The sequence below is a fragment of the Misgurnus anguillicaudatus genome, chromosome 18, assembly GCF_027580225.2.
Source record: "Misgurnus anguillicaudatus chromosome 18, ASM2758022v2, whole genome shotgun sequence".
In the NCBI taxonomy this organism is placed as follows: domain Eukaryota; kingdom Metazoa; phylum Chordata; class Actinopteri; order Cypriniformes; family Cobitidae; genus Misgurnus; species Misgurnus anguillicaudatus.
Window position 1 is genome coordinate 13,958,875 of NC_073354.2, and position 26,859 is coordinate 13,985,733.

Consider the following 26,859-nt stretch of genomic DNA (forward strand, 5'->3'; position numbering starts at 1 on the left):
TGGTGGATATCTAGAGAATATTGTATAGCCTACATAAAAGTGCAAAGAAAAACAAAACTAACCTAATAGAAAATATATATACATTTTTTTTGACATGACGAGCCACACATAACACTCCGAACACATATTTTGAATTTGCGCCCCTTGGAAGAGAACGGGTGCCAACCCAAAGAACTTTTAATTTAAAGTTTTTAATGCTGTTAACTTACTTTATTCCAAACCTCAGAGAAATAAAATTCATTTAAAACATGCAACACTCTATTAATAGCATCAAAGGGGCATCTTGGCTGATAAACCAAAGACAGCAAAACCATAAAAACCATTAGAGATGATATATTTGGACGTGATATATTTTGGGTTAGCATAGCACTGATGACGTCACATATAAACACAAGAGGATATTTGGGAAATTTCTCAGTGATTTTGTGTCCAATGAAAGTCAATAGGGGCCAGTGTTGTTTGGTTATCACTGTTTTTTAACCAATTAATAATTTAATTTTTTTATAGTGATACTCTGTAGCCTACCTCCACAAATGAATACAAAACAGATGAGACATCAATAAGCATGTAAAAGAAAATAGGCAGTGACACAACTGACCAAAAAATTAATAGATAATAAAATGCTCATGGAATGAGCGAAGCACAAATTGCTATATAATGACAATCCTTAGTTTGAGAAATGAGGGGAAATAAGTGCGTCAAGAATCGAGGAATGACGAACTGCACGTCAAAAAAAAAAAAAAAATCATCAAGACATGGAAAAAGTGATTGGGAAGCTTGAACAGAGTGATATTTTTAGAGCTTCAGTACTCCCCTGGTGCTACCGCTTCACGTGAGGCTAAATTTAGATCGGCTGTTCAGGCGACAGAGACCAGCACAGAATACAAAACAGAACGCGCGCGTGCACACACGTGATGTGAGCTTAGCTATGGAGCCGCACAAGCCTTCTACACTCATTCATTAAGCTATTCTGACTGAGTGTAGACCTGAGAAATTTGTAAAGTACCACCAAATCATATTAGCTACATTACGCATTTGGCACTTTTATCCAAAGTGACTTGATGAAGAGATACGTTTTATTAGTGGTTACCTATAGACTATAGTTACATGATATATAGTTTAGACACTGTGTGGAAAAGTGATGCATCAGTTTATTACTGCAACTTTAAGTATTGTCCTGCTCCTGACTTTTCAACAGTTGGTCAGTAGAGAGTGAATGCTGTCAAAGCATATGTCTGGATTCTGTGAAATGTGTATTAACATTTTCGTAGTGAAGAATAACAAATTCAGTAATAACAGTAAATAAAAAAAACGACTACCCTATAAACAATGATTTTTTATTTCTACCCAAGAAACGTGTTTAGCGCTGTGTAACAGCATGGGTTTACAGGAATATTGATTTTTACAGAAACAAAGCTGACGGATTTGTTACGTCTAATGTACCACCTCTCCTCTTGTCTTTTCTTGCTTTCTAAATCCTAACTTTCCAAAATGCATTGCAGTATGGGACTGGAGGTAATAAAGAGGTATTTGGATCACATAGAAATAATTGTAATACCATATCTTGTATTGTGCCATGATCCTCTTGTTCATGCTTTTCCAATAGTTTTGTGTCAGGATCATGGCAATGCCATGTTTGTATGGCAGCACATGGTAGTTGTTTGTGTTTTGGGTGCTCTCCTGTCTTGACCCTGCCCCCTCTCGTTAATTATCCAATTATTAGTTCATGCCATCCACCTGCCTGCCCTCGTTACTTAGTTTAGTTCCTCTCCTATTTAATGTCCTTGTGCTGGGTTGTTGCGCATCTCTTGATGCCATTGTGTGTTCTCATCTCATCCTGGTAAGTTGGATTAATTTATTATCGTTGTTTGCCCATGAGAGTGTTTTCTGTTGTTTAATAAAGTCTTCTGTTAAAAGTTGTCTGTGACTGGTTCGTGTCCTCCCCACACATGACCGTTTTTACTCTTCATATTGCGGCACTGCATCAGCTGCTGCAGCCTCTTGTGCAGGTTTAATTTCAAGTGGAGCCACAGCCGGGATTAGTTGCTTCCATTAACCTTGGCAAAAGCACAACTTGTGCAGGGGCTTTCAGAGATGCAGAATTTGCTGATTGAGCTCAGTGAGATGTTTATCCCCAACACCTTGAGGTTAAGGACGAATATGTTTACTAATGCAGTAGCACCTTGTATACTGTACCTTGGCGGTCAAGTTGAATCTCAACAACTCAAAGTTGTTTTTAGCCTATACTTAATAAAACTACTATATTTCATATGTGACCCAGTATGTGAAAACCCAACTCAAGTAATTATTTTCTGATTTACCGTAAAATCAATCTAAATCATAGCCGTCAGAAGGAAACGTGGGTGGATCCAAAACATTTACTGCAGGAGATGCCATTTTCTTGTATTCGGGTGCCTTTTTAATTAAACAATTGCTTTTATAACCTGAAAGCTTTGTTTACCTTCTGTCACAGGATTGAAGCAGGCAACGTAAACACAAAATAGAGTTTAAATTAAATGGACTCTAGGGGGCGTGCACACCAAAGCTTTTAAACGCATCTGAAAACGGCAGGCGGACTGCCAGCTTTTAATCAGCAGACTACCAGATTTTTTCAGCTGAGCACTTTGGTTGCTGTGATACTTCTGCTTTGGTTATCGGTTGTTGTACGATGCGCCGCTTGGTGGTTGTGATGTTTATCCCGCCCCTCCTCCACTGTGATTGGACTGCCGTGCAAGAACTGACATTGACAAGCTGAGCTTTTCACCCAAAGTTAAATATTTTTCAACTTTGGGCTCTCAGCGCTGAGGGGGCGTGCACACCAAAGCTTTATGCCGGTGTATGTTTTCAATTGCTTCCAATGGAAGCGCTGTGTTTTTTAAACAAGCCAGCAGCTGGGTTTTTTGCGCTAAAAGCGGCTCTGCGGTTTTTCCGTGCCCCGCATAAAAAGCTGACAGTTGTCTGAAAAAAAGCCGTCAGTCGGCATCTGCCTGCCGTTTTCAGCCGCGTTTAAAAGCTTTGGTGTCCACACCCCCTGACCATGGAAAAATCGCAGAGCGACAGCTTCTAGTACGAAATAAACGCCAGCTGCCGGCTTCTCCGAAAAACGCCACGCCTCCACCGGAAACAACCGAAAACACACGCCGGCACAAAAGCCCCGGTGTGCCCGCCCCCTAAATAAGCCAAATGAAATGGATTTGAGAAAGGCAGCATAGGCTATATTTAAAACAAGGAACAGAGTGTAATTTATTAGGATATTACTCCAGTGCAAGGGTGTGCATTCCTGGTGCTGAAGGGCCACTGTCCTGCAAAGTTTAGCTCCAACCCTAATGAAACACACCTGAAAAATCTAATCAAAGGCTGCAGGATGACTTGGAAATGGCCTTTAGGTGTATTCAAGGCAGCAATAATTTTAATTCACATCATTAAAAACTTGACAAGGACCTTAAATTTACAAAATATACACTTTCATTTAACTACAGTTATGAAAGTTTATTTAAAGGCGCGAATTAAATTTTGGGATAGCCAAGGCTCCATCTGATGGATCCTTAATTTCAAAGGAAGCAAAGGAGGCCAAATCTGAAGGGTTTTGTTTGTTTCATTTAGCTAGTAAGTTAAGTAATTTAACAAATTCAACAAATAATGGTATGGTGCCTAGTATTAAAAAGTCATGCAAGTCCAACTACGCTTGATGTAGTAAATTTCATTCAATGGATATTTAGTCACGCAAATCTAAAAAAAATCATTGTGTTATAATAATAGTAACCATAATTTGAATGAGTGTGACTTACAAAAGCTTTGGAAAAGGAAAAGCTGTCCTTTCTGCAGCCTTATCAAAACGAAAAGCAAAGAATAACCTAACTTTTAAGATAAAATTAATGTTAAATTATGCATTTAGAGCAAGTTGTACAGCAAGGCGCCACAAAGAGCTACTATGGCATTCATAGTGAGCAGTGGCGCCATCTACAGGTCAGAAGCCTGAAATGCAATGTTAAATATAGCAAACAGTGCTACTATTCATCCATTCATTCATCCATCTATCTGTTCTCTATACTAGTAATCCTATCCTATCTTTTTTCGTTTTCATTTTTTATGTTCTTTTCATTTTTTCCCCCAATACAAATAACCTTTTGTGCATCAGAAAGCTTTTGTGGACGTTAAATGTCTTTATGGAACCATGCACCCAAAGATGCTTTTAATACAGTACATGTATTTAATACATGTCAAATATATTTTATACATTTTTTTGTCATTAAACTCTTAAAATAAAATAACGTGCAGTAACTTTAATAAGTGGCCAGTGTTTATTTTTTTATCTAAATCTTAAGACAAGAACAGTAAAGAACAGCTCTATTATTCATGTGTTTATGGGTTTGGCACGAAATCCTGCCAAATCCTGCACCCTTATCTCACCTAACCACATAAAGCTGTTGGTGTAGCTGTTTCATGATCATGAATAAATAATGGTAGTTTAAGCTGAGGTGTGAATAAAGCTGGATGGTATCAGGTGTAGGTTTTCAGGCTTTCTGAGTGTAAACAGACAATAATGTATTATCAAATACACCCTGGATTATTTGATTAAAAGATTAGTACACCTATTTACCTGTATCGTATATCAGTCGTGTATCGCTGATAGCAATTATAATTGATTGTGTTCCCTTGAATGCAGTTAGAGGTCAGTGATAGCAGTCTTTCCTTATTATTTGTTACCCACTAAAGGCAATAAACCTCAATTTCTATAAAGGGACTTTTCAGTTGGTCTGTAAATTGAATTAGATTAAAAGCTTCAGCAAAATGGAAAATTATAACCACAATTAGATGCTTGTTTCCATTGTGTCTATGCAATAAAAAGCAACCATTACAAGTCATATCCTAACAAATAGCTTATTGCAAAAATGACGTCATATAATTTCCCCAATGTCACCTTCATAGATCTTTATGAAAATATCAGTTGCAAAGGCTGCAGAGGCTGGAATTCATCCAACAAGCCCACAAGCCTCTGTTGTAAAATATGCAATCTACATCATTTTTTTGCACAGAACCTTGGGATGACCTTGGATGTAGGTTAGCTTGATCTGAGGCCTTGCTTTAAAGATTAGCCTCTATTAGTTTCTTTGCAAGCGTTTTAAGGGTTTTTATTAATCACAAAATTACACCCCTCTTTGCTCAATTAAATCTTGTTAAGCCTTAATATGTGCAGGTTAGTACATGGTAGCTTATATTGTTAATACTAAATAATATTATTTGATACTAAATATTTTTTTTAACAAAATTATAATTTAATTTAAAAATAATTAAAAAAATATTTTTTTCTTTCCAGAATTTTAAAGTGAATATTCAGACCTGTTTTTTTTCTTTCAGCGTAAAATAAAAGTGAAAATAAATACCACATTTTAAGTTTAAAATCTAAAAAAGCTACACTGTAAAATGCTATAGGCTACATTGATTTGTGTATATGTCTAAAGAATGTAAGTGTCACTATTTGTTTATAGGTAGCCTAAATATTAAGATAAGTTAATGGCTAATAATCTCCCTAAGTTTAAAACAAAGTATTATGCATCCTGGGACAAGTTAGTCTGGGACTAACTAAGTATATATATACTTTTCATGTAGACAAAGCCTATACAATTTTTTTGCTTTAATGCCGACATTGTACGCTTTATAAGTTTCACTCACTATACTTTAAGAAACATATCTCTATAAATTAATTTAAATAACTTTATTAAATGGACATTTTAGAAGCTGTGAGCAGAGTTTTAGAAGCTGTGAGTGTTCATTGTATTTTTATCACCAAACTCTTAATTTCGTGTATATCAGTCAATGTACACTTTTATTTTGAAAAACCTCTCAACCGCGAGCCATGACGCCTTTGGCTGACGGCCATTTTGTAAGTCACGCCTACCGGAAACGCTGTCTGCACCTGCACCGACCCACCGACAGCAGAACCATAATCGCAGGAACCACCGGTCGAGTCCGTCACGTTTATTTCTACTCTCAGCTCGGTTATCGGTATTTTCTCCGGTGGTCGACTTCCGTTTTACACCGCCGTTTCGGATATCATTAAGCCGGAGAACTGACTGTTGAAGCGAGGGGGGTTTCGAAAGAGTGAGGGTAGGGGGAAGAGGAAGGGCTGGTCCCTCCTCACCATCATTTCGCTCCCTTCATCATTTCCAAACATCATCATCATCAACGCGACGAGGCGTGTCCGCGATTGAAATCTACAGGAGTCCTAAACCATCTACGTAAAAACCAACCGAAGAAAAATGCACCGCGTTGACGATACGCCGAGTCCAGACTCCGTTTGATGCAGGCCTGTGAACGTTTTATTATTTATTTATTTTTCTGATCTGGAAATTTCTTGACTTTGTCGGGAGAGCGAGCGAGCAGTGCGGCCTAGCATCCGCTGCGTACGGCTGAATGAACGATGCGGACTTTAGCAGCTCCCAGATTTACTGCCGCGTTTTAACGGATGACCGTTTCACCGCGTCAAAACAACGTCTCTTCACTTCGATCTTCGCGTTTTTATGGGATTGACGGACAGCTGCTAGGACGGATAAAATGTTGAATTGGAGGCGGCTGATGCGGTTGTCCAACCGCTCCTTAATGGCCTTCATCTTCTTCTTCTCCTTGTCAACGACCTGCCTCTACTTCATCTATGTGGCTCCCGGAATAGGTAAACACGGTCTCACGCCAGTATGAGTCATTTGAATGATTAAGAGGAATGTGATCTTTGGGTTTAGTCACTGTTAACTGAAAATCACCTTTCATTCATTGCTCACCTGATAAATGACATGGGAATCTCAACAGTCACTGAAAGGTTAACGTTTTGGAAACCGTCGGCACATTTATCTGACTCGAGATGAGGGAGTAGTGCTGTGATACGCCCGTTATGTCTAAAACTGGTGTTTATATATTAGTCAGCTCGCTCGGTTTAGAAACAAGCAATGTGATAGACCCCACTTACATTAGTGGACCTAGTCCACCTTTTTTGACATTAAAGCTTCTGACATGTTAGAAAACAAAAATGTGCAAACACCCCACTCACAATTTCTACTCAGTAAGTTACAATGTTTTATAGTTTAGATTAGAAAGGTGTATACCACGTGGCTATTGAATGCTTAATTCTGATTTGTTAAGAAATGTTCCACGGGTATGCATTATTTTTAAATAAACGCACACCTGACCTGTCAAAAGTGTGGAAATAACCACCAGACCAATGTCTGTGGTAACCGTGGTAATAAGCGGAATAGTTGACTTTGAATTGTTTGAAAATTATGCACACCCATGATATATGTTATAAAAGTTTTGATTTTTATTTAGTTTAACTTTTGTTCGTAATTCTATTTTATATTATTTTTAAGTCCTAGTGGGCCCCGGTCTACTCATTCAGAAGGGCTGTTTTTCGAGGGACACTCCACTTTTTTGAAAATAATATGCTTGTTTTCCAGCTCCGCTAAAGTAAACATTTAATTTTTACCATTTTGGAATCCATTCAACTGATCTCTGGGTCTGGCTGTACCACTTTTAGCATAGCTTAGCATAATCCATTGAATCTGATTAGACCATTAGCATTGTGCAAAAAAACCCCCAAAAAGTTTGGATATTTTTCCTATTTAAAACTTAAATCTTCTGTAGTTACATCGTGTACATCATGAAAATTAAAAGTTGAGATTTTCTAGGCAGATATGGCTAGGCAGGGGCCAGGGCTCAACATAAAGGACTGCCCGGTGGCCCGAGGCAAGCGTGAAAGACGTTCGGGACAGTAAAAAGGTATTGTCACTTGCCCGATCGGGCTAGTGCTTCACCCTCAGTCACTAAAATATATTTTCAGCAATGTTTATTTTTTAACATCTTGGAAGCAGACATTTACTTGGGAAAACACGACGAAAGCAACAATGCAATATTTTGCACAGTTTGCTGTCAGTTTACGGGTAAAGCAGAAAAGTTGGGAACCTTTTTTTCGTTGGACCATGTCTGTTGTATACAATTATATTTGACTTTTGAATTATTATTTTAAAATATGTGACACGGAGATTTTTTTATTGGGTGTCAGGGTAAATTTTTTTACAGGGCAAGTGAAAACCTGAACCACTAGCCCGACCGGGCCAGTATAAAAAAATTATTTGCGTTGAGCCCTGCTACGAACTATACTTTCATTCCGGCTTAATAATCAAGGACTTTGCAGCTGTAACATGGCTGCAGCAGGCATAGTAATATTACGCACTGCCCAAAAATAGTCCCCTTGGTTACTTTCAATAGCAGGGGACTATTTCAGCCGCTGCGTAATTTAAATAGGAAACATCGAAATATTGAATCTTTTTGTTTATTTTTTAGCGTGATGCTAATGGTCCCATAGACCCATAGATCAGCTGAATGGTAAGAATGTTTAACTCTGGGGGAGCTGGAAAATGAGCATATATTTTTTTTAAAGTAGAGTGTCCCTTATGCGTTTTTTTTTTTTGGGGGGGGGGTATTAAATAGTGGCCTCTTGTTTTAACTGCTACTATTGTAAACTCCACAAAAGAGGCTGATTTATTTATTTGTGAGCTTTATTTAGCATAGTTTTTTTCCCAAAGAAAATACTTTAGTGGTACTTAAGTGGTACTTGTAGTGAAACGTGCGTGATCACAGAAGAAATATCTGCATGGCTTCTGTCACAGATACCATAGTAGTAAATCTAATCTAAGAGATAACTTCCATTTATTTTTCCCACCACTCTTCCTTAGAGCTTTACTGGGTACCCATACAACAAACGTGAAGCCTAACTTTACTGTTTGGTCGTGTCTATGACTACACAAATAAGACATTGCTACTGTTAAATGTTTTTGTAGCCATCAGGGAAATCAGAGGAATTTTGCTGGCTTCTTGGAAACCAGGTTGATGTTCTCCTAAAAACTTGGGTGACATTAAACAGATCAGGTTGCTGTCCCTGCGTTTGGTGTGTTTCTTTAGAAGTCCAGGCAAAGCTCCAACACATGCCACTACACAGGAACACAAAAGCAAATTGTGTTTAATAGCTTCTGCTGTGTTTGTGTAATAAGTGCACAAGGAAGATCCTGTTTATTCCTCACTGTTTTCAAACTGGTGTCCACTGGACTGTGTCTAATCTATAAGCTTGGGGCAGTCGGGAAGAGCCGAGATGTTTTCGTTTCTAGGCCTGGAGTTAATATGTTCTCAAATGGGATGCTTGCTGCTTACATCTGGCTTGAAGATTTGTATCATCGGTGGTAATGCAATAGCTGTGGTTATAAGTTTTGCTGATTCTGCATAGCAAAGCATATTCTTAAAGGAGTGACTGGCAAGTAAACAGAGTAGATATTGTTTTTTTTTTTCTTTTTTTGACCAGACTAAGCAGACGCCATTTATATATAAAAAGTATATATTTGAGTAGGTATGGGACCGGTATGAAAATTTCATATCATGATTATAGTGACCAAAGTTTTCACTGTTATCAATATTATCATGGTTTTGTTCAAATGAGATGGAAATGTTCAAAAAGAACTGATACACACACTGAAAACTAGGGATGCTCCGATTGGTCGGCCGATAATGCTTGCTATGCTTCTCAATGAATTACAGCGAAATACCGCTACATCCAAAAGCTAGGGGGTGATTTCGTGCAGAAACTCAAAATTCGCTGTAGACGAAGAACAATACACACGCAGCTATGATGACACGCAGCTCCAGGAAATGTCTTAAGGGTATACTTATATTGCTGTTCTTCAAACCTTTTCAGGTATTTTCATGAGAATAAAGAATATGTTTAATAGTTATGTTTGACTAGTGTTGCTTTTTCAAATGCATGTTATAAACGATTCAAGCTAACAATGATTTTAGATCGATAAGGACTTACTGATTAAAAGCCGTAGTACATGAAATAGCTGTGAATAAGATTGGCTGTCCTATTCAGAATAGTGATCGGCCACGTATTTTTAGTGGAGATCGGCATTGGATCGGAGCATCAATACTGAAAACATTTGAGCATTTTAAGTTTTTTTTTTTGAAAATCACAATTTAATATTTCATGTCCATTAACTTATTTCTGTGCTAAAAAACAAATAAATCTGTCTAATAAGTTTACTGTAAATGAATACAATACATTCTTCTTTAAATGCCTTCTTGTGCAAAAAACTATGTTGCATGTGTGCGCCTGCGTCAAACTGATTCTGGCTGGACAGTTTAAAATTATGGTTTCAAACAAGGTTGTAATGATAATTAAATTTTAAATGATAATACTAACAGTCAGGACATTTTATTGTGGTTAATTGTGAAACCGGTAATCGTCCCATCCCTATAATTTAAGTTATTTATATAAATACATAAACACATGCAGACACCAGGGATGCAAATTTTAAGGATGTAAAATAGATTTTTAATAGGGATGCAGCGATAGGATTTTTTGGGCCGATTCCGATTTAAACAAACAACTTCTGGCCGATACCGATATTAAACACTTGTATACAATACTATACAGTTGGTCTATTAGCTAGTTTATTTCTGCATCAAATTATTTTTACCGAACATGGATTGGATCTAATTAACATTCAACTGACCAACATAATAAGAGAGGCACAAATTAAGCTAAAACAAATATAATTAGACAGCATGACAACCTTCAAAGGTGTTTTTTGCTATTCAGCATTTATTTTATTAACATCATTAACTCATTTTTTACATATAATGGATTTCTTTTTGCAGTTAATTAATAAACAATCGGTATCGGCCTGTCTCGTGCTATTGCCGATATGCCGATGGTTTCAAATTCATCAAAAATCGGCCGATAAATATCAGTGGCCGATACATCGGTGCATCACTAATTTTTAATGGCAATGGTATGCGAAATATCTATACCAAACTTTAAGGGGGCGTGCACACCAAAGCTTTTACACCCACGGCCGGCACGTTTTCAATTGTTTCCAATGAAAGCTCGGCATTTTCAAATAATCCAGCTGTTAGCGGTTTTCTTCCCCGCTGAAAACCGAGAGTTGAAAAATATTCACCTTTGCATGAAAAGCTCCTCTCGTCAATGTCAGTTCTCACACGGCTGTCCGATTACAGTGGAGGAGGGGCGGGGCATTACCACAGCAACCAACTGGCTCACAGCTAAAGTATCAAAGCTATCAAAGCGCTCAGCTGAAGAAAGCCAGCAGTCAGATGAAAAACAACTGGCATTTGGTGTTTTCAGACGCGTTTGAAAGTTTTGGTGTGCACAACCCCTAATATAGGTGCATGGATTTCTATTGTACATCTGCTGGCATGACTACTGAATCTGTTTGTTTTTAGGTTGATTGATTAATTACGATTATGTTTAACCTGTTCAATTATTAATGCTAACATCACTAATGTAAACATCCCTCAAACACACACACACACACACACACACACACACACACACACACACGATATGAATGAGTGCATCGTCTAATGAATGGGTTTGGCTGTTTTAGTTACACCTGATACCAACAGGTGCATAAAATCGACCATCCTGTCATGTAATCTCCCTAGACAAACATTTACTGAAGAATGAGCCCATTTTGTCTTCATGATAATGTCCCTGGGCACAAAGGTTGATAAAGAAACTGTTTACTGGGCTTGGTTGAACCTGACTCATCTGCACGATGTCCAGACAGGAATTTAAATGCTTTTAAATAAGAACTGTGCGAGACAGGGCATAACCACAATAGACATTGAGGGGGACTAATAAGAACCCCCCTGTATTTAATGTTTTTAATATGTATGCATAGCCCTGAATGTTTTGGTCTCCATTAATGTTCAAGGTCTGGTTACTGCCTGAAATCTGTCGCCCTCACCCATCCTGTTATTTATGAATAGGAGTAACTTCCTCAGCCCTGTTCCAACTTTTAGTAGAAAGCTACTGCAAAGAATTAAAGCTGTCACCGAGGGCGGACGGCCGAGTGACCTATGAATTTACATAGTTTTTCATTCAACTAGGTGCACACATGGGTGCGGTGTTCAAGTGTCGACAAAGTTTTGGCCATAAATTATATATTGCCAGTGACATGCGCAATGTACATCGAATACGCAGTCTTTTTTAATGAATGTTGTCTAAATTATATGCTGATCGTTATTTTGAAAAACCCTTGTCATCGGTATTGGCCAACTGGTTATTTACATGCAGTAACCAAAACAAACATTTGGTAGAGTAAGGAATACAGTACATGTTTACTTTTCCACCTTTGAATCATTCTGTGATGATGTCTGAGATTCGTGTTCGCATGCTCATATTTTTTGTCTCGTTTGCCAATGTCAAAGTAAAACGCAAACCACTTCCCTTTGGTCTGGAGTGATTCTGCCAGTCTGAGTTTCTGGTCTCACTGTGAAATGTTAAAAATGTCTTTGCTTTGAGTAATTGTATTAAAACCAGAGTCGATCATTGATAGCTAAAATGATTCCATGTCATATAATAAGTCCTTTTGGGTTACATAAGTGCAAAGATAAGATATCCAGGAAGAGAAACCGAGCTGATGACTACTAGTTGTCCGGTCGCTTGTGGTTTGTAAGGACAAAGATTTTTATTTACATGAAAGAGATCTTTGATGACACCATGCATGGTCAAAGCAATGTGTAAACAAGTCTTTTTTTGTAAATGTCTACATTTTTTCATAATTAAGCATTCTGTCTTTTACCCAATTCATTTAAATAAACAAAAACAATTTTACTATTCAAATTTTGGTTTTACATGTCCACAATTGTCTCTTGTGGGTTTTTCCTTGTTTTTTCCTTTGGGTGTTCTGCCTTTCCGTAAAGCTCAGCAACATTTTGTGTCAGTAGGCTATTGTACTGTAATGCAATTTTGCTTCCTTTAAATGTCATTCTGGAAATTTATGATCTCTTTCTCTGTCTCTCTCACCAGTCAACACCTATTTCTTCATGGTACAGGCTCAGGGTATCATGTTACGAGACAATGTTCGAACCATTGGTCACATGATCAGGCTATACACCAATAAGAACAGTACCCTTAATGGTACAGGTAAGATTAAGCATGTCTTCATAAATGACAACCGCTCCATTATCATACTGCTCTATGAACTGTTATCATGATAGACCTTGTTCCTCTGCTTTAATATCTACCCATCTGTACATTGTTTGAACAGATTATCCAGATGGAAATAACTCTAGTGAATATTTTGCTCAACCAACCACATACCTCCCTGAGAACTTTACCTATGCTCAGAATCTGCCCTGCCCAGAACGCTTACCTTCTATGAGTAAGTATGTGCATGAAAAATAGAAACCCCCGGTTCACCTCATTTAAACTATGGGTGTTTGATAAGCTTTCTAGATTGTGTTCATGGAGGTTAAGGGCTAAAGATGTTTGTTTTAGATGTTTGGCTGCTTTCCAAGCCATAGTAAACTCCCTTGCTGCTATGGCACAGATAAGCAACATTGTAAGGAAATGAAACATCATTAGTGTTGCTTTTATCATTCCTGTTGCTGATTTTTAGGGCATGACACTATCAATCAAAGCCAAGGTCGAGGTTCAATTTCTAGAGAATGCATATACTGATTAAAATATATGACATTAAGTCATTTGGGATATAAAAATGCTGGTATAATACACATTTCATAAGAAGCCGGATTCAGTTGCATAGAGCAATGAAAACTTGACGGTTAGTTTGGCAATAGCGTGATGCCAAGGCAATGATGCAATACTGTAAGCATAAAAACAGGGCGTATCATTGGAATGGTTTACTAAAACACTTAAGGGCAGTTTCCCGGACAGGGATTAGACTAGTCCTAGACTAAAATTAGGGCTGGCAAAAAAATCGATTTGATTTTAAAATTGAGTTGGCAGGTCAAATCGATTCATATTTTCAAAAAATCGAGTTTTTAGATTTTTTCTCCCCCTCTGCAGTATAGCGCAGTAAATACATTTTGCATTCGCCCAATCTTCCTTCAGGGTTTCCGTAGGACGCTCCCTGCGGGCAGCCCTCTGCCCCTCCCCTCTCCCGAGTTTGTTTGGATTTGCGTAAATTTCATGTTGATGCAATTTAATTAAATATAATAAGTATATATTTTTTAAATGTGTACAGTTTGCAAATATTTTGTTATAAATGGGGGCGGGGGAAAAAATCGAATCGAATCGTAAATCGAGTTTTTTATTTAAAAATCACAGATTTTTTTAGGGGGACAAATCGCCCAGCCCTAACTAAAATAAATGTAAGAGCTGCCCAAACTGAAAACAACTTGCACTGACATGTCTTAAATGAATAGTCTACTCATTTTCAATATTAAAATATGTTATTACCTTAACTAAGAATTGTTGATACATCCCTCTATCATCTGTGTGCGTGCACGTAAGCGCTGGAGCGCGCTGCCAAGCTTCGATAGCATTTAGCTTAGCCCCATTCATTCAATGGTACCATTTAGAGATAAAGTTAGAAGTGACCAAACACATCAACGTTTTTCCTTTTTAAGACGAGTATTTATACGAGCAAGTTTGGTGGTACAAAATAAAACGTAACGCTTTTCTAAGCGGATTTAAAAGAGGAACTATATTTTATGGCGTAATAGCACTTTTGGGAGTACTTCGACTCGCCTGAAAAGTCTGCTCCCCTTCTCCCTCTCATAATCGGAGAGGGAGGGTGTTACTGCGCCGAGCATCCCCACAAAACAAACCCCAATTTAACCCCTGTACATATACTATATATATTCTCATTATTTTTTAACACATCTATAGTTATGCGCTGGCACAGAGATTCGCTGCGTCCGCAACCGCCTACTTCCATACTATATAGTAGACAAAGTAGTGCTTTTTGCATACTATATGGTACAGTAGTAGGCGATTTCGGACGCAGCGTTAGACTCTTTTGACTCCACACAGAAACAGCAATGCGTGCGGCATGACATAAGGAACATCCTGGATCTGTTTTTTTCGCTCTTATTTATTCTTTTTTTATGTATTATAGAAGTATCGGATCGGGACTCGGTATCGGCAGATACTCAAAATCAAATGACTCGGACTCGAGGGCAAAAAAACCTGATCGGGACATCCCTAGTTTTTAGTAAGGCACGTTTGTTAAAACTAGTTATATTTTCTAATTAAACTAAGGCCTAGTCCTGTCTTAAGATAATCCCTGTCTGGGAAACCACCCCTTAATTTTTTAAAACAGCCTCTTTTCGACCTTAAAGCCCCCTGTAGTTGATAATTGTTATCCCTTAAAACTAATCTTTGAGCTCATCATTATAGTATATAGCACAGGAATTTCTTCATGCTTTAAAACAGCTTGAATGTACAGTTGTGTTCAAAATTATTCAACCCCAACTGAAATTGATTGTTTTGGCCGGTTTGACATTGATTTTGATCATTCAGTCATCCTGCTTACAATTACATCAAAGAGGCATGTGTAGGTCAGACAAATATAACATAACATTTATAATGAAATAACCACAAATGTCTTTTCTGTGCTCACATCATTATCAGTTTTATTCAACCCCCAAGTGACATTCAATCTTAGTACTTAGTACAACATCCTTTTACAGTTAAAACAGCTTTTAAACGTGAAGCATAACTTGACACAAGTGTCTTGCAGTGATCTACGGGTATCTGCGCCCATTCATCATGGGCAAAAGCCTCCAGTTCAGTCACCTTCTTAGGCTGGCGCACTGCAACTGCTTTCTTTAAGTCCCACCAGAGGGTCTCAATCGGATGTAAGTCTGGTGACTGCGATGGCCACTGCAAAATGTTCCAGCCTTTTTTCTGCAACCATGCTCTAGTGGATTTGGTATGCTTGGGATCATTGTCCTGTTGAAAGGTCCAACGGCGCCTAAGCCTCAGGTTTGTGACGGACTGCAACACATTGTCATCCAATATCTCCTGGTACTGAAGAGAATTCATGGTACCTTGCACACGCTGAAGTGTCCCTGGACCTGCAGAAGCAAAACAGCCCCAAAGCATGATTGACCCCCCCACCATACTTCACAGTAGGCAAGGTGTTCTTTTCTTCATAGGCCTTGTTTTTCCTCCTCCAAACATAGCGTTGATCCATGGGCCCAAACAGTTCTAATTTTCCACAGAACACTATCCCAAAACTTCTGTGGTTTGTCCACATGACTTTTGGCAAACTGCAGTCGACTCTTCTTATTCTTTGGAGACAGCAAGGGGGTGCGCCTGGGAGTTCTGGCATGGAGGCCTTCAGTTCGCAGGGTGCGCCGTATTGTCTGAGCAGAAACTTCAGTACCCACATCTGACAAATCTTTTCTCAGTTCCTCAGCAGTCACACGGGGACTTTTTTCCACTCTACACTTCAGATAGCGCACAGCAGTCGCAGTTAGCATCTTTTTTCTGCCACGACCAGGAAGCGTTTCAACAGTGCCCTTTGCCTTGAATTTGCGAATGATGCTTCCTATGGTGTCTCTTGGTATGTTTAACATCTTTGCAATCTTCTTATAGCCATTGCCCTTCCTGTGAAGATTAATCACCTCTTCTCTTGTCTTCCTGGACCATTCTTTTGACTTCACCATGTTTGTAACCACACCAGTATATGTTTAGAAGGAGTTGAGTATCACAGTCATTTTAAAGCTGCCTAATTGGTGCTTATTAGGCTTTATTGCTGTTCCCTGACATCCATAGGTGTTTTCAATACCTGATTGAAAACACTTCAATGAACCTCTGTTCTTCAGAGTGGTAGTTCTTTAAGGGGTTGAATAATTGTGTCAATGAAGAATTCACAAAAGATACATTTACTACTATATTACAAAACCAATTGATGTCATTTTAGTTGCATATGGTTCTTTAAGAAGTCATTGTAGGATTTCATTCTGAATACAATTACAAATGTACACTAAATTCCCTAAAACCCTTAACAGCATTGGGGGGTTGAATAATTTTGAACACAACTGTATCTCTACACCCTTGCCTTATTTATTAAACGTGGATCTGTGAAAATGCAATTTAATACGCCTCTCCTCTATCGCACAGCTCGGACCACGAACATGCATATTATTTCCGGTCCCTACTCTTTCGCACCACCTCGGACCATAGATATATATGTAAATAGATGCTACATTCGACGACTTAAGTCCAGTATCACACAATGCATACGTGACCCTTTGCAACATTAACTTTTTAGTGCTGATGTTAACAATTTAAAGCATTCACACTGCACGTGTGAGCATCACAGAAGTAAAGCTGAGGCAGCAGTGCTGTGTAGGGCTTTGACAGTTGTCATAACCACCGCACCACCGCGGTGGTGAAGTGCGACTTGTGATAGGCATAGTTTGTGGGCATAGTACTTTTGTTCATAGTCTGTGATGTGTTCGCCACCACAGGGTGCACTTGCCCTGTGGTGGTGTGCACGTCACAAATTGTGACTAAAGTACAATCTCACCCAGTGAAATATCTTCATGTTCGTGTTAATGCAAACGACCAGCAGACTCTGAGACGGGCCTGGACATGTGCTGGTTTAAGCAGGGGAACCTTCCGTTTCATGCATGATTTCAAACCATTACGTCTTACGCCGGTTTCACACCGCATGCGTGAGCAGCGCGTATGCGTAGCATCAGCAGCGCGTGAGGAGAGCGTTGCTGCGCGTGGCTATTGTGCTTTCATACCGGCTGCGTTTGCAGCGCATACTGTGCAGTTTAATAACAGTATAAAAATCTCAAAATCTCTTCACATTACTTTATTGTACATGCATTAATGAGCAAAACCTCTTCAAGACGTTTTTTGACGGTCATTGTTATTTATAAAACTGTGATTTGTTTAACACACATTGTTTTCGTGCTGTTCTGGTCCGTGTAATGACAAATATAGACACAATACATAATTATAGACATAAAAAGCCCATGGCACATTATTAAATCCGTTTCTCTGAAGTTTTACAATAAAATAAAAAAATCACTCAGTGATTGACAGCATAAAGCAGTCGATCGTGTTTCCCTTCAACAGTTTAAGCATAGATTTATAGATGTATGTCTCTATTTCTCTGAAGATTATAGATGAGGAGTCATTTAGTGCTGGGCAGACAGTGAATGACAGCGCAGTCTTCTGGTGTTTTTAAATATTTCATTGCTTTCTTTTAAATTGCTCAAAGTCATGACTGTTTTAAACACACTTGGCGTCACATTTATTATTTTATGGTTAAATTACACTTTTTCGCGTCAATCCACGACCATTTAAAGCATAAACAATGCACTGTCACTTTAATTGAGCGTGAGCAGCGCAGCAAAAATAGACCCGAAGCCGAAATGATCACAGCACTGCTGCTTCAGCGACGCTCCTGCCACGCGAGCACGCGCTGCTCACGCGTGCGGTGTACATGCTTTAGCTTGTTAATATGGGCGCCGAAAAAAACACGCGCTGCTCACGCGCTGCTCACGCTTGCGGTGTGAAACCGGCGTTAGTGTATTACCAACAGTAACCTTGGAAATGGTGGCCCCAGCTCTTTTCAGGTCATTGACCAGCTCCTCCTGTGTAGTTCTGGGCTGATTTCTCACCTCTCTTAGGATCATTTAGACCCCACGACGTGAGATCTTGCAAGGAGCCCCAGTCCGAGGGAGATTGACAGTCATGTTTAGCTTCTTCCATTTTCTAATGATTGCTCCAACAGTGGACCTTTTTCACTAAGCTGCTTGGCAAGTTCCCCGTAGCCCTTTCCAGCCTTGTGGAGGTGTACAATTTTGTCTCTAGTGTCTTTGGACAGCTCTTTGGTCTTGGCCATGTTAGTAGTTGCATTCTTATGGATTGTATGGGGTGGACAGGTGTCTTTATGCAGCTAATGACCTCAAACAGGTGCATCTAATTTAGGATAATAAATGGAGTGGAGGTGGACATTTTAAAGGCAGACTAAAAGGTCTTTGAGGATCAGAATTCTAGCTGATAGACAGGTGTTCAAATAATTATTTGCAGCTGTATCATACAAATAAATGGTTAAAAAAATCATATATTGTGATTTCTGGATTTTTTTAGATTATGTCTCTAATAGTGGACATGCACCTACACAATGACAATTATAGACCCCTCCTTGATTTCTAAGTGGTAAAACATGCAAAATAGCAGGGTGTTCAAATACTTATTTTCGTCACTGTAACTTCTCACTTGGTTTCTCACTCGTTGTTTCACGGATGGAAGTGCTACAATATACACACGCACATAGGTGCCGATCTAGAGCGTCTTTCATTGCTAAGTAACCTAAGCATTGCTTGATCCTGTGACGAGCACCCATCGGTGGCGCCTTCGAACATGCACGATTGTTAGGAACTTTATATCTGATCCTCGTTTACATTTTTATATTTTGAAATCAATGTATGCATTAAACACTATATGCATCAATGTGCACATGCACATACACACATGCACCCCCCCCCCCCCACACAGACAATCTATAACCACTGCTGTGAATTAGTGTTACCATCGCGGTGGTAAAAAAACGCCTCAGCCTTAATGCTGTGATGTTTTAGCACCACACTCTTAAAATGTGTTAAAACAGCACATGTTGTGTCTAGTTAAGACAACACATGTGTTGTCTTTAACTAGACAGATTTCTGTGTTATTTTTGGAACAAAATTTTTTTTGGTGTTTTAACACATCTTGTGTTGTCCCTTTTATTTATTTGAACATAAAATCAACACGAAATGACCCATAATGTGTAGGGCTGTGACGGTGGTCATAAAAACATATCACATATCACATGTTGTGCATATCACAAAAAATAAAAAAATAAAATGACAATCTCGCACAGCTAATTGTCTTCAAGTTCGTATGAACAAAACGGCCAGCAGACTCTGAGTTATTGCGCTAACACGCATGGCACCCCGGACAGCACACATTTTGAATTTGCTCCTCTTGGAAGAGAAGTCACCGGTCGTTTCTGTGCAGCATCTATATATATATATATATATATCTATGGCTTGAACTACTGATCCACTCATTTAACTGTGATGATGTGATTGGTTAAACGTTTGACGTACTAAACCGAAGTTTCTTTTAACCAAATTTTTGAGACTGACTTTGGGAAAGCTCCAATTTTATGGAGAAAATTCTCAGCAATGGTGTGGAATGATACATTTGCACATGGTTTGTCTTAAAGCATATTTTAAACACTACATCATGCACGTATAAACAACAAAACTTGATTTTCACTTAAAGGGACTTGTTTTTCTCTGTAAGGAGCACCCATCACAGTGGAGGTCTCAAGCTTCTCGTGCAGATTGCTCAAGAGTTGTGCATCTTAACTGTTTGATGTGGTGGAGATTTTGGTTACAGGTCTATTTAAAAAAAAAGTTTGCAGATTTGCTTTGCAGACAAGTCAGAGGTTTTTTTTTTGACTCTGCTCATTGGTAACGCCATTGTATTTTCTCACAGAGGGTCATATGGAAGTAAACATGACGGAGCTACCTGTGGAGGAGGTCGAACTGAGGCTCAGACATCTGGACATTCAGTTCGGAGGCCATTGGAAGCCCAAAGATTGCAAACCTCGCTGGAAGGTGTGTTGGCTACATATTTCTGACATCATCGTTGATAAGAATTAAATTGCGCATTAACAAACAGCATTTCTTTGGTACCCAGCCAGTGTTTCACAAGCCACATGGGGCTTTGTAGCTGGAAATGCATTAGAATTTTGACATTTTTGAATCTTTTAGCTTTTGTGCAGGATACAAAATAACCTTTAATAACCTTTTTACAATGATAAAAACAGCTTGCAGATTTAATAAGAACAGTGCCTTATGTTTTTTGTCCTTGTAAACTTTATTATCCTACATTACAGGTTAACCAAAAGTCAGTTTGATAGTAATTCTGTAATAGTGCCATAAAAGCAACATCATCTCTCAAAAGAGCAAAGTCTGCATTTTATTGCATAATTATGCTTTCCACTAAACAATAAAAATATATTTGTACTCTTTTTAGGTGGCCATACTTATCCCATTCAGAAATCGCCACGAGCATCTTCCCATTCTCTTTCAGCATCTCGCTCCCATGCTCCAACGCCAACGCTTGCAGTTCGCTTTCTATGTCATCGAACAGGTGCGTACGTTATATTGTATAGTGTACATGTGCAATTACCAACTTGTCCTTAATATATACAGGGTTCCCACGTGTTCTTGAAATCTTTGAAAGTTTGTAAATCTGTGGGGAAAGAATTCAAGGCCTTGGGAAGTTTTTGAAAATGTACATACATAGATACAGGTCATTGAAAGTGCTTGAATCTATTTTATGCAAGAAGTTTTCTGGAAAAAAATCCATATTATTTCCTGTTTAGTGTAGGATAATAATTCAAGACTTTTTAAGCCCACGTGCTAAACTGTTCACTTTAAATGCTTATATCTTCTGTATGCGAATGTTGATTCATACCAAAATGCTTTTTTGTATAATTGTGTTTGACACATGAAAACGTCTCAGGTTACGTATGTAACTGTTGTTCCCTGAGAAGGGAACGAGACGCTGCATCTTTCTTGCCATACTTCCTGCATCCCTGTAACGCTGTCTTTGGCAATATTTCAGATAGCGATATACTTTCTTGCTCCTGCGTCACCCTGTCTTTGTCATTAAGCCTCACTATTGGTTGAATTTGATATACACATTCAGACACACTTACCCCTGGAGGTGTCCCCAAAGTGTCACCACCGTAATGCAGCGCAAGTTCCCTCGAAAGGGAACTGTAACAATGTATCTTAAAAGGTAACACGATGTAACCTTGCTCTCACTTGAAATGTGTCCCCACATTTAGTCCTTGAGGGTATTGCACCTGGAAAATCCTTGAAAGGTCCTTAAATTTAAAGTTAACTAAGGTGTGGGAACCCTAAATAAATTAATATGATGACTAACACAAATTTTCTGTTTAAAATTATATTTTGCCTTTAACAACATGAAGAGGCAAACAATGTAATTATAAATAACACCCATTTAGATTTTCCCAAATAGGACCTAGGACCTATTTGAAGCATTGTGTTTGTGTGCTTTCAGATGGGTACTCAGCCGTTTAACCGTGCCATGCTGTTCAACGTGGGCTTTAAAGAGGCTATGAAAGACCTGGACTGGGACTGTGTGGTGTTTCACGACGTCGATCACATCCCAGAAAACGACCGTAATTATTACGGCTGTGGTCAGATGCCTCGACACTTTGCTGCGAAGCTCGATAAGTACATGTACATGTAAGTGATTCAAAAACATGTATCACTCAACAAAGTCTGTTGCTAAAATTATGCTCTTTTTCACTTCTTCTCTTCATTTTTGTCTCTCTCCTTTTTTGCATGATTACATTCTTCATGTTTTAGGTCGGAAATGCAGCTAAGTCCACGTTTGAAACGGTTGTAGGCTCGTGTTTTGAACAGTTATAGAGCAGACAGTGTAGTATGATGTGTCTAAATGTGTGTTTGAAAGTACACAAATTGTTGTGATGTAATTCACCACCTGTAGAACCTCGCAGATCGAAAGCTGTGTGCTTAGTTGGTATGTTGAGGTGTGTTTGAGGTTTTGTCCAGCAGGAGCCCTGGTTTAGATTAAAAATTTACCTAAGCAAAAGATTCATGACGAAACGAATCTCTTGTGGAACCCTTTTGGGTGTGAGTACTTCCTCACCACACAGACTTAAAATAAACTTGAGATATGCTGTATGTAATTCAAAAGTTGCCCCTTAAGCCTCATGTACCAAACCGAAAACAACTTCTCGGAACTAACTGCGATTGCTTGGGCCGTTCCGAGAAATTACTGGAAAAAACAGGACGTGTAACACGTGTGAAAGAAAATGACAGGAAGCATGACTAAAATGACTGCACCTGCCAGGACATGAAAATTTTTGGTGGTTTAGCATTAGCATTTACAGTGGTGCACCGATACAAATTTTTGACCCCAGCTTTGCCTGGCCGAGTTTGTTGGCCCTTTTGACGTATAGATGTTTGTTATATCCTGGCGAAAAGGCAAAAGGTAAAAAGGTTTGTTTGATTAAGGGAATTACGAGGAAGTGCATGTGTACGGTATTTCCTCATTCCAGTGTGAAGTGCTGTCACAGTCTATACAATAAAATGGCTTGTTCTTTGTTGCCTATTGCTTACAAGTGATTCCTAATGGTAAGGTTTTTTTTTTGTTTTGTTTTGTTTGTTTGTTTCCCTTTTCATGTTTTTATTTGAACGTTTTTGAATGTTTCCCTGTGATCACATATTATAGTTTAGTATACTAAGCGTGCCTGTATGTTTTTAGTCTTCCCTACAATGAGTTCTTCGGTGGAGTGAGTGGACTTACTGTCGAGCAATTCCGCAAAATCAATGGCTTTCCCAATGCATTCTGGGGCTGGGGCGGAGAGGACGATGATCTCTGGAACAGGTTTGTTTTTTTCGTTAGTCATATGTGCATTAACCTACAAGCAATGTAGAGCTCTAGTTTACATAGTATTACTGTTTATAATGATACCATAAATAAATGAATGTGTTTGTTTCTTGTAATCAGGGTTCGCTATGCAGGTTTTAATGTGACTAGACCAGAGGGAGATCTTGGCAAATACAAATCTATCCCTCATCACCACAGAGGAGAAGTTCAGTTTCTGGGAAGGTTAGTACACCCATGCATGCATGCACACATCTAGATGTGATATAAACAAAAATATACATCAGTTTTTTTTTAAGCATTTGGTTGATTAAAGATATACCTATATATTTATATATTTATATATATATATATATATATATATATATATATATATATATATATATATATATATATATATATATATATATATATATATATATATATATATATATATATATAATTTTTATTAGAATAGTGGAAAAAAAGGAACAAACTAAAACACAGTTCAGATGAAAGAGACTGACTGAAGCTGTGTTGAGTGAACTGTGTAAAGATCTCTTTTGCATAATGATATAAATGGCATGCCATTCATGCAAATTGCCATATGTAGATTTTTTTTCTTCACAATAAGGTTGTATTTGTCATGGGTAGTTATTGCTGGTTATTATTACACTATTCGTTTAAATGCTTGATTCTCATCGGCCATGTCACGGAATTGGCAGGGTTGTTATTCCCCCCCAAAAATCGCTCAAAACTAATAACACACAGTAGCATGGATGCTGCAAATCATTTTAATATTACACAAACATTTACAGGGTTCCCATGGGTCCTTGAAAGTTTTTGAATATGGGTGAAAAATGTAAGGCCCTGGGAAGTTTTTAAGATATACATACATAGATACAGGTCATGGAAAGTGCTTTAATCTGTTTTATGCAAGAAGTTTTCTGTCTCGGGTTACGCATGTAACTGTTGTTCCCTGAGAAGGGAACGAGGCACTGCATCTCCCTTGCCATACTTCCTGCATCTCTGTAACACGGTCTCTGGCAATATTTTAGATAGCGATATATAGGGCTGCACGATTTGGGTAATTTTTCCCATTCCGGTTATTGATGCTAATATTGCGATGTGCGATTGCGATTATACTAAATGGTATCATGAGTCAACTTGATGGGTTTTAAGGAAAATCCACACATAGTTTAGCTAAAATGTGTATTTGTAAAACTAGAAATGTTTTCGTATTACCATGTGATGTAGCAACTGCTCAGTGTCAGTAATCCTAAATCCAAAATACCGCCATACAACAGACATAGAGTTTTTTTTAGCTACCCGATCACTGTCAACCTCCTCTGCATCCATCTTCGCTCTGGTATAAGTGACGACGCACACCACATACATGCATGGCACTAGGGCTGTCGCGGTAACCACATTACCGCATGACCGCGCTACTGACAAGCCCAACCGCATGGAAAAAAGCAACTGCAACAACCACGCCTTTCACGTTAAATTAATGAAACCATATGCCGCCTTGTTTTTCACGTCATGCAGTACATGTATAATAAAGGCCAAATAGATTGTCAAGAGTTAAGAGAGTAGGCCAATTTGTTTTTCGTAAATTTCAATTAAAAATGTAATACTTCATATTTCGTTAAATCATAGTGAATGTGTGAAAAAGTAAAACTGAGATGACAGAATAACTGTGGCGTCGTCTCCCTCTATATGCAGTTTTAAAGATTAAAAGTACTTTAATATAACTGATCAACCCAAATAACGCCAAAATATAACTGGTTGCTTACCAGCATTAAAACCTCATAAAAAAGACCTTTATAGGTTTTTTCTTTGTGCATCTGCAGCGTCCGCTCCGTGGATGCAGCCAATATAACGCCGCGGTTGCTTTTGTGAACTGACTGACTGCACACTTGACTTTCACATTTAAATATCCAAGTTTTTCATCAACAGTATCTGCGTGAAACATTAAACATTGATGATCATCTGCCGACTCGACTGTTTCATCACATCCTCTATACACGGAGAGTCTGCTTTTATTAACGGCTTTCGCTCCGCGTAAGCTAAACGTTTCCGCTTTTTGCTTTTTTACTCGCATATAATTCTACATATTTTTGACAAAGGAAGACACAGGATATAATGTAAGTTATTAAAGATAGCATTTAAGCTTGTTCTGAAATGATGACAAATCTGTGTGACTAAATATGACCCCTCCAGCTTAATTTAGCCAAAATAATGATACATTCGTTTTCATACTTTATACACATTATAATATAATTTATCTACTAATATATTATTAAAAATGCCCTAAATTATTATGCATTGCCTTCTGTATTGCATTCGTTTTGTACATTTACAGGTGCATAAATACTGGCTCATTTTAATTTCTTTAAGACACTGCTCTGTTCTGTATTGACTGCGCTCTGTTAATTTGCGCTTAACAAGCCTAAATGATGTTCTTCAATTTATTTTTGTTTTCTCAAAAATATATTTAGCTGTAGTATATCTTGTGTTAATCTTTTTTTTTCATAAGGGGAAATACATGTAGCCTACCCTTCTTCTATTAGTTGACCTCATTGTTCTGGATTTAAAAAATAATTTTATTTTAGTAAATGAAGGCGGTAAAACCGCATATGATCTGAGCTTGGTCTTTTGTCCATTCCCCGGTGTTCCTCAATGTTCGATGTTCCTACATAGAATTGTAGGAACAATTCAATATTTTGCACAGTGTGTTTTTATTGATATCCTCCTAACACATTTAGGGGGTGAGAGTTGAACATTAAAAAAAATTACCCATTATATGGACCACCCTACTATACATTCTTGCTTACTTAATCTATAAATTTTTGACAACATGTATTAATCTTTGTTAATGCCAAAACAATTGTTCATGTTAGTTCATTGTGCATTAGTTACAACTTTTGAATTAAATGTGACATATCATGAAAATCTGACTTTTTCCATGTTTAAGTGTTTAATTGAGTCCCCAGTGCTTCTATCAACCTAGAAAATGTGAAAAAGATCAACCCAGTAACTTAGTTTTGGTAAACCATTCCCTGCAAGCATGTGAAAAATAGGTAATTGAAATTTGGCTCCTTTGTGATATCAGAAGGGGATACTGCCCCTTAATCTGCACTATCCAACTACGTCACTGCCATTTAGTGCCGAGATCAACTCATTTGCATTTAAAACGACACACCCAAAAACGGGACGTTTTTGCTCACATCTACAAAGTGTCAATTTTAACATGCTATAAAAAATTATCTATATGCTATTTTGAGCTACAACTTCAAATACGTACTGTACTCTGGGGACACCAAAGATGTATTTTACATTTTTAAAAAGTCTTGTGAAATGTCCCTTTTAAAAAAATATGTATTCAACATAAACTAAGATGAATAAATTCTGTATAATATTATTAATTTTTAGTTGATGATAGCTAATGCATTAAATAATATTAACAAATACAATCTTAGATTGTGTTTTAATTCAAAGAAAAGATCTTTTTTTCTTTTTCAGTAAACAATTCTCCATCACACATTTTTTTTGCACAGTTTCAGGTTGGCCATCAGTGGTGGCCAGTTACTTCTTTTCTG

General features: G+C 38.1%; 1 protein-coding gene across 1 annotated transcript in view; it reads left to right on the top strand.

Moving 5' to 3' along the window:
• Window positions 1-5,904: 5,904 nt before the first annotated feature.
• b4galt6 (UDP-Gal:betaGlcNAc beta 1,4- galactosyltransferase, polypeptide 6) overlaps window positions 5,905-26,859 on the top strand; it is a 28,116-nt gene continuing 7,161 nt past the window's right edge. The window contains exons 1-8 of the mRNA XM_055185775.2: window positions 5,905-6,670; window positions 12,872-12,988; window positions 13,113-13,226; window positions 20,324-20,445; window positions 20,867-20,983; window positions 21,923-22,110; window positions 23,156-23,278; window positions 23,402-23,503. Of these exons, the coding sequence (XP_055041750.1) occupies window positions 6,556-6,670; window positions 12,872-12,988; window positions 13,113-13,226; window positions 20,324-20,445; window positions 20,867-20,983; window positions 21,923-22,110; window positions 23,156-23,278; window positions 23,402-23,503 (998 nt within the window). The 5' untranslated portion in view covers window positions 5,905-6,555. The remainder of the gene's footprint in view (window positions 6,671-12,871; window positions 12,989-13,112; window positions 13,227-20,323; window positions 20,446-20,866; window positions 20,984-21,922; window positions 22,111-23,155; window positions 23,279-23,401; window positions 23,504-26,859) is intronic.